The following is a 16,504-nucleotide window of genomic DNA, read 5'->3' on the forward strand; positions in this document are numbered from 1 at the left end:
TAGTCCTCGTTTTGCTCCTCTATTAATACCACTTCTCTTCTTTCTTTGGACATCAACCCAGCAACCAAAAGAGACCGACCGGCTATTTGATCTAGCCCACGATAATCGGAAAACGCCAACTCACCCAGAATATCTCGCCAGCTATGATGTGTAGCGGAAAAAGAAGAAAGCTTAAGAAATTGAGGACCGACTGTGTATATATGTGTATATAGATCCAAGATCTGGAGATTTAAGATTCAATATCGGTATACCTAGATAGAGCTCCTATTATACCTGGACCCAACAATTTGCCATCAATACCGGCCATTACTGCTAATTTTTCTATTAAGATCTGGGTTTGTTTAAGCTTAAACCTTAAACAGATAATTAAGGCACTCGTATTGATCCAAGATCTCAGGATAAAAAAAAAATTAACTTGATACAGGAGAAAAATTCTTAGACCAATAAAATTACTTCTTGAAAGCTTCTTGAACCAAGACATCTACAAGGAAAACGATACATTTCGTGGAAAAAAAAAGAGGAAAAATTCTTGAGCCAAGAAAATTTTTTTAAGCTAAGAATTTTTTCTCTTGACTCAAAAAATTTATTGTTTTTTTTTCATTAAAAAATTTTTTTCTCTTGAGTCAAGTCTTTCTATCTGAGTATAAAAAAACCCGCATTTCGGAAAAATCAAAAAAAAATTTTTTTCATAAAATGCCAAACGTTTGAAAAAAAATTTTTTTTCAACAATTCTAAATTTTTCAAAAATAGTCAAAATCAAAGTTTTGCATCAAATTTTTCTTCATTCAAGTTAATTTTACTTTATTAAAAACAATTAAACTTTTGTAAATGATTTTCTTGGTTCAAGAATTTTTCTCGAGAATCAAATTAATTTTTTTTTTTCAGCCTATCTTATCTGAACTAGTCTATTACGTTTGGAATAACAAAATACATATATTTATGTTATACATAAATATATTATTTTAATTCAAAAATCTTTTGTCAGGCGATAAGTGATCGGATGTTACTAGTCTGATGGTAAATGGTATGAGATCCATAATTTCCATATATATATATATTATACAGAAAACATATTTTTTCTCGCCTTGTATTGGTCTCATAAATATATATCATAAAACTAACCAGAAAGTTACATTGTTATAAAAGTGACAACAATGGTTCTTAGAGAAAAATTGACTCATTTTTTATAAATTATACACAGAAAGAAATTTTTAAAAAATCTACTTTTTTTGAAATCCTTAATTAAAATTTACTTCCTCAATTTTCTTTTAGATATTTATCCCCCACTTCTCTTTCTTTGTGAATTTCCCAACAAAATTTCAAAGCCCGTTCAAACAAAGGAATTCACACTCCACTGCTTTATCTCTTTGTCCGAAATTTCAAATAAATAAACTGAAACTTCTTTCCGGAGGGAAATCCGCCCGCCAAATATTAACTCCAATAAATTCTTAAATATTAATCAAACATAAAAACCAGTCAATTAAAAATTTTAATATTAATCTCAAAACACCAAAAAAATATTTGTCTATATTGTATATAAAAGAAAAAATATACGTTGAAAATCAAAGTTTAAAGCATGTATCACGGGTGAAGCATCACCAAAGATTTTCGGTCGAGGATGATGAAGCGGGGTGGGGCCCAGGTGCACGCGCGAGAAAAACAGGGACTAACCTGGATCACAAGGGCGGATGTTTCCCCTCATTCTTCAGAATTTGTCTCTCTCTTTCTCTCCCGAGCCTCGATCGTCGATCACAATTACTACTCACACATATATATAAATATATATGTATAAGAGGACACGCAAAGGATCGAGGGGTCCATCATCGCGAGAAATACTCGGTTCATACCTGTGATATCCAGCACCACACACATATCTATATCTGATGGATCTTTATTCTCAGTAAAATCGGGCGCCCAACTGTCTACTATTCTCAGAGATTTCTCCGGTCGATCGCCCCTGGGCTAAGACCCACCAGTTACATCATTAGTTCTAGAATAGAAAGAGGAATTTTTAAAATAACCTTCTCCACAAGACTTTCAGGCGTCGTGAGAATGTTTTTTTTTAATTTATCTTATAAATTTTTTCTACTCCTCCTTACATTACTCACACATCTACACCTTTATTTTGTATTGATGTATAAATGGACATGTTACAGCCAATCTGGCGGTCCAACATTTTTATTACAGCTTGTATCGCCTAGATCTTAAGAAATAAAAAAATAAAAAAATAATGAGTGCAAATTTAAACACCGACTACTAGTCTTACAATATAGCCTCTTTGATGAAAACTTTTGGTTAATATTTGACTACATTTCACTGGCAAGCTGGCGACACATGTTATATATTGGTTTTAGGTTGGCTTGCTTGATAAATAAAACCTGAAACTGAACATATATACATTTTTTTTTCACTTGTTTAAGGTTGTCTGGAGTCATAATTTGTCAAGTGTTTTTTTTTTTTATTTTTGATGCATTGAAATAAATTTATGCTTCATGATATTGAACTCTACAAACATCTAGACTATTTTTTGATTTTTGGAGAAAAAAATTTTTTTTTTCTTAATTGAATTTATTGTTTTTTTCAAATGTGAAATTTGAGTAAAATTTTTTTTTATTGAAGAAATTTTAAAAATTTCTTTAAAAATTTTAAGTGATTATTTTTCAATTTTTGGAAAATAATGAATTATTTTTATGTAAAAAATTTTTATATGAAAGTTATTTTTGAGCTGTAATTAAAAAAAAAAAAAAAAGGCAATTTGCTAGTTTAATATTGAGTGCAATGAAATAAAATGGACAGAGAAAATTTGAAGTTTTAGAATTGTTGTAGGATAATAATAATAACAATAATAATGATAAAATAATATTTTTAAAAGTGTATCATAATCATGAGATGAAGAATCTTAAGACCTGCGGTCTTATTTCATTTCCACCGAGCGACCTGCGTTCTTAGTAACTGTGAAATCCGTGTTCCAAGAACCGTCACCACCGAACCAGCCCATGAGATTTCGGATGTAGAATATATATGTATATAATGTAAAAATAGTATATAAGAATAGAGAATAAAGAAAAGACACGCTCGAATTTTCCACGGGTTTTGCGAAAAACTTGTCTCCCATTATTCTGTTCGGAGAAGAGAAAAGAATAATCGTTTTATGTTAATCCACGGTAGAAATGTATTATTCTGAAATTAGCTGGCTACAAATAATATTAAACATTTTGTATTATAGAAAGAGGGGATAAGAAAGAAAATTAGATGCTATAAAATCTGTAAGCGTTCAAGGTAAAATAACACTTTTCAAAAGATTCTATTTTTTTTAATTATTGAAAATATTTATCCATTGTGGAGAAAATTTACGGGACTATTATTGTGGAAAATTATTAAAAATAGAATATGAATTTCATTTTTAAAATTTATGATTGGTAAATTTTATAAATTGGGACAAAATTTTTTCCAAAAAATCATAATCACAAAAAAGTTTTAATTTAATTTCAAAATTAAAAATTCAACTCAACAATTGACATTTAATTTAATGTATTATTTAAAAAAACCTAATTACTTTTTAACTATTCAATTAAATCGACGATAATTGGTAACAATGGATCGTTTGTTGCTGAAAAATTGATCGAAATATGAATCAAAAAGAAGGCACCCATAACAAATAGAAAATACGTAAGGATAATATAACAATAAAATAAAGCAAAGCTATTTTATCTAGACATTAAGCACCAAGTGAAAGTATACTGAGTACATAGTGCATAATATAAGCTCGCTACAGGTTTCATTCAAGCTTTTAGAAATTTTTTTATTCCTTTATTGCGGGACAAAGAATGTGGCACGCGTTTGGCATCAATTGAAAATTCAACGCTGCAGTGTCTGAGCCCCGCTTCTTGAGCCTCAACAATCTCCGCGCGCAACTTACAGGGGAGTGTCCTTATACATTATATTATGTAACATATAACATAATATAACTTAACATAAAGATACATTGTACATATATTCATCATCATCGCCGTCGTCATCATGTACACATATATATGAAATAGAGTTAAAAAAACGTCGCGTGACGAGTTCCTGCAGTTCTACTCTAACTCAACTCCCGTTCCCGTATCTATGAACAAATCGGACAATCGTCAATCACTTTGCACGAGTTTGTAGTATATAGTTTGTCGCAATAAAAGTTGATCATTTTTTTAATAGAACCGTAATGATACCACTAGTTGCATCAAAAATAATTTAACACGACTCGGAAAATTTTTCTGATATGACCTATGTTCATATATAATTTATATATGGCCTTATATATTTGTATATGGCCTGATATAATTATATCTTGTCATATTAAAAATTATAAATGGATATATGAAGCTTTATAACTCCTGATCTGATTTAATATGTCAATATATGACCAGATCAGGCCATATATAGTCATCATATATGCTATATATGGTAATTTTTTCACAGGAATAATTTATCTTTATTAAAATTCTATAGTCCTACATCCTAAAAGACTCAATGAACTCGCAGATAATACAAATAATAAAGCATGCAGCGAAACAAAAAATTTATTGAAAGAAAGTAATAATACAAAGCCTCAGCTATATTAGAATAAATTCAACTGTTGAAGTTGAGGGCATTATTCAACTCGTAATCCTCACGAAAAACTACGAGGGGAAAGACAACAATTATTGTCAAAGGGTAAATGTGATATAATAAATTTCAATGACTTTCATTTCATCAATTTCGCCTTAACTTTTAATGGATCATTCATTAACTTTAAATACCTTGGCTTTATTCACCTGATGTTTGGGCCATGTACATACAAATGGACAATTACAGAGACTGCATGTGCTAAGTATAAGTTAAGGGTGAAAGAGGGGAATGCAACCCACTGGAGGTAAATTTCTTAAGGAGGAAACTTTTGATTTTTGCGTAACTCGAAAACCGTCGCATGTTGTGCTTATTTGTATTAAAAAATATATACGTGTATGTGTATTAATGCATTGATGTATTGATGCTCTTTCGTGACGTCCGCATATAACATATATTACACGAGAACCAGAAAAATTTCTAAAAATAATACTTAAGCATTCTTTGTTGAGAATTGAGAATTGAGAAATGTGTAATTTGAATGTAGTGGGGCTCTTGGCGTGTCTCGAATATCTTCGAGAATATTGTGGATATGGAAGGATATAAGAATAAGAAAAAATCAGTCGACCCAGACTCAAGAGGGTGCTTCAAGATTCTACTCGATGCTTGCCTCTGATATGATGTACAGTATGTATGTATGGATTAAAAATAAAAGAGTGTATGCTCGTGGAAAGACGAATGAGAACCGTTTATGGATGTATGTATTATGGATTATTTCAGTAGCGACTGCTCCCTGTTTCGCTTTTTGTTTATTGATTACTTTTAGGCAAAATAAGAAATTGAAGAAGTAAAATTTTTGAAAAAAATTAAATATCAAAAAATATTAAGAATTTTCTGTAGTGAAAAGTTCAAAAATTGTAAGTAATGCAATTTATTTGAAAATTATAAATTATTAGCGATTAATAATAAATTTCCTCGACATATTTATTTACAAAAAACATATTATTGGGAAATATTGAAAATTTTCTATTGTGAAAGTTCAAAATATGTGAATAAAGTAAATCTATTTTTTTCCAAACTATTAAACACTATTTGGGCTTGTAAATAAATGTTTAAGGAAAATTTACAGGTCTTTGAACAATTTTTAGTATTTTTGGAAGTTGTATATATATAGTATGGATTATCATTGTTCTCAATCGTATACCGAGGGACTTTATAAAGTCATGATCGATTTCACGAAACACAATAACTTCATCTGATCAGCCAAACTAAAATTTTTCTAAATTTGAGCATTAAATTTCCCTACAAATAGAAAAAAAATCTCATAAATTATAAAAATATGAGCGTTATAAAATAAAATAATTTTTCCTATGAATACCATTAGAGCGGGAGTATAAAATATAATAAATATATTTAGATTTCACATTGAGACGAATAGAACCGGGTATGGTATCAAAAGTCACACATGAAGCATTTTAAGTACATACATAACATTTGTATCTATATTTTAATACATAGAGTGAGCGATATCGGTTGAACGCAAGCGCACACTGACGGAAGTGGCTCGTGGAACTGGAAATAAATGCAATAACACCGTCACTCTGTAAATTCTCGTTTCTCGGTGTGGCGCCCGCTTATCGAGACATCTCTTTTTATTCATATAAATAATATAATGTACAATCCACATAACGCATAACACCATTCCAAGTCGACGGTCCTGCTCCGTGGAACTATCCTCATTTCCGCAGTTTCCACTGCCTCCAACGTCCCGCGCTTACCCCCTCTTCATTACGGTCATTTCTCTCGCTCATCCCGAGTACCGATGTACGATCTACGATCTACGATCTACGATAATAACTCTTATTATAATAACGCAGAGGTATAAATTTATAGCATGTCTCTAGACAAAAGATTCGCGGAAAAATCAATTGCGATATGTCGCGGCTATTAAAAAATTTTTTTTATTATTTGCTGTACTTTTTAAATAATTTTTTGGAACAATAATAATAAGGTTTTATTTCTTGTTCAAATCATTATTCTGTACAAAAGATCAAAGATACGAAAAAATTTATAGGGACCTTTTTTTGTAATTTCAATATTTGGGTCAAAATCTCTTCTTTGTTTAAATTATTATTAAGTAAAATAAATCAAAAATAAAAAAAATTTATGAGAACCTTTTTTTTCATATTTTTTTTTAGAATAATAATAATAAATATTTAAAACAATAATTATTATTAATTTTTTTTTAAAGATGTATTTTCTACAAGTGATTATTTATTTATATTTACTGTCAAAAAAAAATGTCAAATTTTCACGGTAGGAATTCCGAAATATTCTGAAATTGCGGGTCTAGTTGCCAGCGGCACCCTTGCGGCGAACGAGCTGAAAAACGGTATGAGTTTCGATGAGATTCTAGCGAAAAAAAATAAAAATAAAAATAGAAAGAGGACCAACTAGTACTTTTACGTCTACTATATTGAAAGAGCGAGAGAGAGAGAGAGAGAGAGAGAGAGAGAGAGAGAGAGAGAGAGAGAGAGAGAGAGAGAGAGAGAGAGAGAGAGAGAGAGAGAGAGAGAGAGAGAGAGAGAGAGAGAGAGAGAGAAGGAGAGAAAGAGAGAAAAATATTGAAGGGGAAGGGGACTAGGCGACAAACACAATAGCTGGCAACGCGGGCACACCTGGCCGGGCACGCAGCTGCAGCCTGGCCCCCCGACGCGACAGGGGATGAAAGAGAAGACCAGAGAAGGGGTGGTATTCTACGTAGTAGCGAACGCGGTAGGCTCCATCATCAGTCTCCTTTCCATTTTACCAAACGGGGGGTGGATATATGTCGAGATTTCAGTTACACATATAATATACATACAGTAGTAGCTTCGAGCTTCAACCTTCCCTCTTCTCCTCCCTTCCCCGATTTCGTTGCGACCTTATAAACTTTTATACTCGCACGATCCACGATACGTACACGGTGACGACTTTAACGAGCGCACAGGCAGTAACAACCACTAAATATTATTTCATCTAATAAAATTCACTTTGTTCGATTTTACTGCGGTCCTACGCCGTTTTATTACGTCGCATCACCTTTTTCCATAAAATCTATTCCGAGAATTTTTGGAGTTTCATTTTTTGGTATTTTTGTAACGGAAGTTGCTCACTGTGAAAAAGAATTTTTTTTTTTACATTTTTAAACGGGTGAAATCTTATTTTTTTATTATTTTTAAACAGAAAAAAAATGTAATTAGTTTTATTCAAGAGAACAAATTTTGAATTTAAAAAAATTTTTAAATTAACTGAGTTTACTTGAAACAAAGAAAATTTATCAAAAACATTTTTTTCCCGAATCAAATTAACATTTTTTAAGAAATTAAACTATGACTTTATTTTTAGAAAGAAATTTTTTTTATCGTCTTTATTTTTTAACCAATGCAACAATTTTTAATTCAAAATTAAAATAAAAAAAAATTATCATTCAATGCAAAGGAAAATAAAATTTCAGAAAAAATAATGACAATTAAATTTCACTCCCTAATTTTTTTTTATGATTTTTTAAAAAGTTTGATTCAGGAAAAAAAATCTCAAACAATAAAAATAATGTTTTTTAATTTTTTAAAATAAACTTTCCTTATTTTTAATAAATTTTCTTTAATTTAAGACAAAATAATCCCTTAAAATTATTAATATTTTCTTTGTTCAAAATTTTTTTTTTTAATATTAATTTTTTTTTTATTAATAAGGCTAAAAAATTTGATTGTATCGATAAGGTTTGTTTCCGTAATTAAAAAAAAAAAAAAAAAAAACAATCAGAATTTTGAGGAAAGATGACACGGCTCCTCTAAAATCTCATTATCTATAAAACTAACGGTACAATCAGGACGAACAAACTAAGCAACTAGATCAGTTGAGTTGAGTTTGACACAATAGAATATAAGTGTGGGAATAATATATCCCGTTGCATGTCACCTAGGATATTATATTAAGTCGGTTTGCCATAAAATATCTCGCATTCCATGACGCGTGTCCGCATAAATATAAATCGTGCGAGCATCGTCACTGGCATATACGTGTAATCTACAGTCGCTGCCGCTCCGCTGAGCGTATATCCCATTGCCAAAAACGGAAACGCTATTCCCTATCCCCGTGAAGTCAAACCTACTACCGGAACACCGGAACTTACCGGAACCGGAAGGGTGCGGGTCTATCCGTCCGCATTACTATAGACACGCTCACTCGCACTGATTACTCATCAGAATAATTCCCAGCTTAAGGCTTACATTAAATCCTTTTTCTCATTAACATCCAATTCCTTTTCCTCTTCCTATCATTTCATGACTGATTCCAAGCGATAAACACCCCTGATCATTTTTTTTAGAAATATGATCAATAGGGTGGGTCAAAAAAATCGAATAATTTATTTTTGACTTTATACTCTGAAAAATAGGTTCGTAGACACCTAAAAAGAATTCTCTCCAAGTATAAGCTCTTAATTATAACGGGAAGGTCCTCCGCTTTGCGGGTTTCTATTTTTTTCGAATAATCAGATAAAAAAATTTATATCTCGCTTCCAACTGCTTGGAAAAATATTCCGTGGCATAGATTTTGTGAGAAATTGAATGCTTTACAAAAAAGGTCTCTTATGACTTTTTCAAAAACTCAACCGATTAAAAGATATTCATAGTTGAAGTTTGGCTATTTTAAGGAAAATATTCGTTTTTATTATGAATTTTATAAGTCGATGAAAAAAATTATTTCGGATTGCGGAACTCATGATTTTGTAGGAAATTTACTGCTCTACAAAAATGGTCTCTTATGATTTTTTGATTAAGTGAAGCCGTTACGAGATATTCATCGTCAAACATTAACGAATATCAATATTTCCAGTTTTTGATCAATAATTCGATAAATTTTAATTTAAACTATGAGTTTCAGGAAAATTTACATAAATTTGAGTTTCGATCGATAAAGAAATGTTATAAACAATTTTTTTAATATTGTTTTCAGTCTTGAGCTTGTTTGATTGCATTAAAACAAGAAATTAGAGCATTTTTTTCGACATATAGCCAATGATTAGTTTAATTTGAAGTGAATGACATATTTCTTTGTCAAATTTAATATGAAAAGTATTGAATCAAGTGAGAAACAACCAGTATTTAACTTTTTTATAGATAAATTTTTTATTGAATTATCAATTGCAATATAATTGTCTATATTTTTAACATAACAGTACGCTATTACTATAAATAATTTCTTTTATTACAATTTGGGAATGTTTTTTGATGTTCTTTGACAACTTGCAATAAGTACTGGAATTGTTCTTCATTTTTTGTCAAGCATTGATTATATTCACTGACTAATGCAACAGCTCGCTCTGCTGAATCATTGACAACTTTTAGTTGTTGAAAGTATTCTTTATTTTCGAGATAACTCTCATTAGTAGGCCATAATTCAACATCGACATCAAGAAAGTCATACGGTAGATCGAAGATTTTGAAAAGATTTAATGACTTTTTAGACACAAAGTCACTCAGAGTTCTCTGCGCCAATGAATTCAAATCTTTTTAGCAATTACAAATCTTTTAGCTTTAGAATCTGTACCTTCACGAGTATTAACAGCTTCAACAATACTTTTTTTACTTCTAATGGAACGCCATCGTCAAACAGTGATAAAATGGCAAGTTCATCGCTCAAATACCATAAGTGCGAAATCATTTTTTCACACGTAGCTGAAGAAATCAAAGGATTGATATGTTTGTACTCCAATAAATTTTTCATAAACTGCAAGTCATGATAAGCAGCAGTTGTTGCAGAAGTTGATGAAAACCAAGCTTTTAAATACAATGTGACTATAAAAATACAGAAATGACGAAGACCATGCAATTCTTTCTGAGAGAGTTTGAATTCATCTCTGAATAGATACATTTTCAAACTATAAATGGCCTTAGCCATCCATCTAGCATGATGAACAGCACCAGGACGTTTGAAAGAAATCTTTTCTTGAGGCATTTCTCCAAGGAAAATCAATGATAATTCCAATAATTCTTTATCTAACTTATTATAACATTTCTTTATCGATCGAAACTCAAATTTATGTAAATTTTCCTGAAACTCATAGTTTAAATTAAAATTTATCGAATTATTGATCAAAAACTGGAAATATTGATATTCGTTAATGTTTGACGATGAATATCTCGTAACGGCTTCACTTAATCAAAAAATCATAAGAGACCATTTTTGTAGAGCAGTAAATTTCCTACAAAATCATGAGTTCCGCAATCCGAAATAATTTTTTTCATCGACTTATAAAATTCATAATAAAAACGAATATTTTCCTTAAAATAGCCAAACTTCAACTATGAATATCTTTTAATCGGTTGAGTTTTTGAAAAAGTCATAAGAGACCTTTTTTGTAAAGCATTCAATTTCTCACAAAATCTATGCCACGGAATATTTTTCCAAGCAGTTGGAAGCGAGATATAAATTTTTTTATCTGATTATTCGAAAAAAATAGAAACCCGCAAAGCGGAGGACCTTCCCGTTATAATTAAGAGCTTATACTTGGAGAGAATTCTTTTTAGGTGTCTACGAACCTATTTTTCAGAGTATAAAATCAAAAATAAATTATTCGATTTTTTTGACTCACCCTAATGATCAACCTTTAAGACTCCAATTTTATTTTTAATAAGACAATGATTTAATTTTTCTTAAAGTAAGAAAAAAATTTGAAGTAGATCTGAACATTTTTTTTAAAAATCAATTTTTCTGATTAAAAAATTATTAAAAATAATTTTTTTGGTTTTAAATTTATATCTTTAATTGAAAAAAAACATTGTGAAGACTTAGATCCATTGGATTAATTATAAAAAATGTTGAAATAATCAATTTTCTTTTTTAATCATCACAAATAATTTTCTCGACTCAATAATTTAATTTTTTTAATCAAGAAAATTTTATTTAGATTAAAAATTTTTCTCCTCAATTTATCCAAAAATTCTGAAAGATGATTTTCTTGATTCAACATTTTTTCCCATAATTTTTTTACCACTGTATATTTACTATTTTCCAGTTGGGAAATAAAGGACTGATTGAAATTAATATTCCTAAAGTTAATAGTAGCCAACCCTAAAAAAAATCATGAAAACTCAAGCAAGAAATATTATTAACAGTCGTTGGCGCAATTAAATACGAAAAGCCAGGACTTAAAAAAAAGGACAAATTTTGTTAATTTTGGCCGGACTGTATGTCGTAGTTGTATGGAGTGCATTATATGTACAAGTTTGATTTAAAGGTATAATTTAAGCGACCAATGCAGCCGGGTACTCTGTAAAGTGAGTAACATGCCCTGCTGGTTGTCCCTCGGGCTACTAATTACAATATTTAACTTGGGGAATAGCTTACAGCGAGTTCCCATAGTTGTGCCGCTGGTCACTTCACGATACACCTTTTATCTTTTGTACATTTGGTAATTATTATTTCTCTGTATAATTATTCTGGCACATAAATTATTTTCATGAGTTATTATTTATTTTCATTCCATCGCATTCCAGTCGATTTCTTAGCTTATTAGCGAAAACTCAGTATTTATATTTATATATTTATATTCGTAATGATATATTTGAATATTGGAGCGGGATTGACAACGCGAATCTCGAGGACGCAATTTATAAGGATTACCGGGTACCGAGACTCGAATACGACTTGTCACGGTGATAAATTACCACAAACTTTCCTCTACATGTATTATGTCTCCAGTCCTTCGTCTCTAGATTATACATTTCCGATTTAATGTGTCGTCCAAACACACTCGTACATATTATATCTTACACTTCCTCGTCATATCGATGGGCAATGAGTTTTATTTCACTCCCACAAAGTACCGACTCCCGAGAAGTTCATATTTTTTTATTTATTTATAAGCGGTCAATTACTCAAACGTGATCGACATTTTTCGGCAAGTGGGTCGAACCGGAACCAGGAAATTACAGTGACGGATTATTTTTTATTTGTCACTTTTAATTTATTATCATTACTGTTCAAAATTGTCATTTTAATTTTTTTTTTTTTAAATAAACTTTCAATAAGATTGAAAAATTCATGGAATTTAAAAAGAAAAAATTTTTTTAGCCAAGAAAATTAATTTTTTTAAGTGACGAAATTTTTTAATAGTATCAAAATTGATAACAGAAAATTTTTAAAAGATAAATTCTAAAAAAAAAATTTTTTTAGTATACAAATTTATTTTTTAAATAAAAATTATTCAAAAATCCGATCAAGAAAATGTTGTCCAATTAAATAAAAAAACAATCTGGGAAATTGTGGATGTAAATATAATTATTATTAAATAAAAACGACAAAAAGGTTTGAAATTTTCCGTCATGTAAGTTTATTAATGCATATAAGCAGCGATAATTTATGCACTTGATAGTAATTATGCGTTGACTATTTCCCCTTTGACTTACATATTCCCTATTGAATATTCTAGAGAGAGTAAATAATAAATCAGTAGTGGGAGGGTGAAAAAATCACTTGTTTCTCACTCAATCGCGTGTTTTGACAGTTTATTCGTCGGCGTTACCTTCGGTGTGCGGTATTTATTAATATGATTGCAAGGGTAATTGCGGGGGTAGGAGAGGACCGTGAGAACCCCATCTGCCAGCACAGGGGACGCTACATACTATGGCAAAAGGGTGAAAATCACTGTCTGCATGGACTGCGGTGACATACAGACATATTACGTATTCATTCATGCTCTCCACTTGCGTGAGGACTCACTCGATATTCATTTACTTCTTTTAAAAGACATGACACACTTGTATTGTCTGTTATGTGTGGGAATGTCGCCGCTAATAACTAATTTTTAAGTGTCGCTTTTTAAATTTCAACAAAAATGACATGTTTTTTTTTTTCTTTCCAGGTCGGAGAGCGATCGAAAAATGTTGAATCCTGAGACTGGCTGTTATTCGGATTCCGTTCGAGCCTGGTAAGTTTTGTTCGCCTTTCAAAGGGCTTCAATGATCACCAAAAATTTTTCAAATCGGCTGTAAGTCAACAAATTTACATTAGAGAAGCACAAAGGTCGTAAAACTCTTATCCGGGCAAATGGAGTTCGATTCTCGGGGCCGGTAAAAAAAAATTAATTTTTTTTTTTTCACTTAAAATTTTATCTTAATGCTTTCTATTGTTAATTTCTCAACAAATAAAGATAATACTTTAACTAATTTATAAAAAAAAATATCAATTGCTGAAATTGTTTTTTCTATAACAAAAAAATGTACTTTTCTCTAATTTGTGCTTCTATAAACCGATATTATTAAACTACCATTAAAAATTCGAAATCACGATCGTTAAATTCTCAGTAAAGTTTTAACCGAGCTTAAAAAAATAAAAATGAATCTTCTTAAAACCGTATACATAATTGAAACGTTAAGGATAATAAGATAAAGATTACAGATATAATTTATACGAAAGAAATAGTTAATACGATTAGCGATTACCATCGCCTTTTTATCAGATGTCACTTACACTTCTCGCGTGATGACGCCCGTGTCCTCCTCCTCCTTTTTTCCTCCCTCGCTCGTTTGTCATCGTGTGACGTCCTTTGCGGCTTACACGATTTATTTCCGTTATTCTTCGCCTTTCCTCATTTCCTATATATTTATTGTTCACTCACTCGGGAATAATATGAACACACAATCAATGTATCGCTTCAATCTATGCAAGCGTATCACATACTAGGTACTTAATATTTCATCCAAAGTGTATTTATCGCCTGTGAAGAGACATTTTGTGTCTCTTACAGGAAGAGAAAGCAAAAATTGGCGTTTTGTTTACACAGTATCCTAACTTGGATTGGAAAGAATGTTAATCGCTGCAGCGATTATGATGCAGAGGAGCTTATTGCCGGATAAATAAACTAAACCCACTAAACACTAAATATGTCTTTGGATAAGACAGTAGTGGAAAGTTAAGAGGTGTGGTTTAGAGCCAGGAAATCTTTTCTAGTATGATGATTACTGGTCACACCCTGCTGTGTATCATCTCCTGGAGATTATTATTCATAGATCATAGGCTTTTATATGTTTTTACTATTTACTTTTTTACAACAGATCCTTCTTCTTTGACAGTTATCTTTATTAATAAGGGAGGCGCAACCGGCCTCCCAGAAGCAATATCAAAATTATTATGTTAAGTATATAAAATAAAAACAGTTTTATTTTTGATTTTATTTTTTTTTTAAACTTCTAGTTTAAAAAATTAATTTAACAAATAATCAAATAATTGCTTTAGTAATAACGATAAATATCTGAAAAAAAAAAAAAAAAAAAATCATTTTTTTATCCGTAAAATTTTTTTCTTAGTAAGAAGCAATAAAAAATTTTTTCTGAATCGAGTAATTTTTTTCAATTTAAAATTGATTTACTAATGGTTAAAAATTGAAGCCTCAGACCATTCATAAAAAATATATTTTGAATTTTAAAAGTAAAAATTGATTAAAGAACTAAAAAGTTCATTTCATTCTGACTCTGTTATTTTAAAGAATTTAGCTGACAGGTAGAAAATTCTCAAAATTAATCCTTTTTATTGGTCCGTCAAAAGACTATTTTTTACCTGCAAAAATTTTAGACCAAAGAAAAGTTTCGGTAGAATTTTTGAACACCAAACTTTTGTGAAAAGAGTTGATTTAATGAATTACGAAGACCTGTAGCTTCTTTTCTTCGCCTGTTCTTAATGACGAAGGTGTCTTAAAGGTGGTAAAAATTTAGGATTCCATTGTAAAAAATGATTAATCTTACAAATTTCAAATAATTATAAAAAAGAGTTTTTGGTTTTAAATTTTCAGCGGCGATATCTCATTTCAACGGTAAACATTAACCATTACAAAAAATGACAGGGTACTAAAGTCTTATCGAAGCTTGACGTATAAAAAGTTTGATTTTTTATTTGAAAAACAATAAGGAACGAATGAACGCACTTTCGTACATGCGCTTCATCTTGACAGGCAGTAAACTATATATACCCGACCGTTAAACGGTCAAATAAATAACCCTCGGTAGCTTCCTGGGGTCCCTCGTAACATGACAGGGGGCATGTGCTCCCTATTATATTAATACATATATGTATACGCTTATAAGTATATATGTATGAAGAGTGTGTGAGAATTGAGAATAGAAGCAATAATAGCTTGCGAAGCAGCACCTAATTTTGAAAGCAAAAAAAATAATAGAATCCATAGAAAAGTTTTCTGATATGGCTAATTTTCATGTCAGACCTCAAATTGGTTGATCTAATAATATAAATTCTTATCAGTCAATATATATGAGAGTAAAAAATAAATTTTTAATCTAACAATATATTTTATAAGAAACTAGAATTCAAATTTGCGCGCGCAAGCGCGCGCCTTACTATAGCGTTTGCATATATTTTCATGCTCATGATATATTCGACCAATCACGTTACGAATAGTTTGATGCCACATACATTTCATCTCAATTTTATATAAGGATTTATAATTATCATGTGGTATAAAAAATAATCAGTTTAGTATTTAATTACACTAAATATCAATTTTAGCTCTTTGAGAGAATAAAAAAAAAAATTATTTTTATATCTTAATTCCTCGAAATTAACTCTCTTGTAACGAGACAATTTAGCGATCATGCGCCACCTGTCGGAAATTTTTGATACTATATTTAATTTAAAAATTATATAAGGCTGTTTATGGATATATTAAGTCAAATATTGCCATATCAAGACATAAAAAATTATATATAGGCACATCATACCATCTAAAGTCAGATATAAACATATAAAATTTTTTAATATGTTGGATCAAACCATATAATAAAATTATTTCACGGTAATTTGTCGGAGTTCTGAACAAATTAGATGAAATCTTGACAACTGTTCGCAATCGTTTGTGGAA

General features: G+C 30.4%; 1 protein-coding gene across 3 annotated transcripts in view; it reads left to right on the forward strand.

The window, feature by feature from the left end:
- The window catches only part of Soxn (SRY-box transcription factor soxNeuro), a 216,668-nt gene that overhangs the window by 171,716 nt on the left and 28,448 nt on the right, over nucleotides 1-16,504 (forward strand). For all 3 annotated transcript variants that reach the window (XR_012480518.1, XR_012480517.1, XM_074254661.1), the window contains one exon: nucleotides 13,496-13,561. Coding sequence is in view for 1 of the 3 variants with exons in the window: in XM_074254661.1 (XP_074110762.1) it covers nucleotides 13,496-13,561 (66 nt within the window). In the remaining 2 variants the exon portion in view is untranslated. The remainder of the gene's footprint in view (nucleotides 1-13,495; nucleotides 13,562-16,504) is intronic.

Source organism: Cotesia typhae, unplaced genomic scaffold (genome assembly GCF_013202065.1).
Source record: "Cotesia typhae breed Kobodo isofemale line unplaced genomic scaffold, CoteBio_Ctyphae scaffold_13, whole genome shotgun sequence".
Taxonomy (NCBI): domain Eukaryota; kingdom Metazoa; phylum Arthropoda; class Insecta; order Hymenoptera; family Braconidae; genus Cotesia; species Cotesia typhae.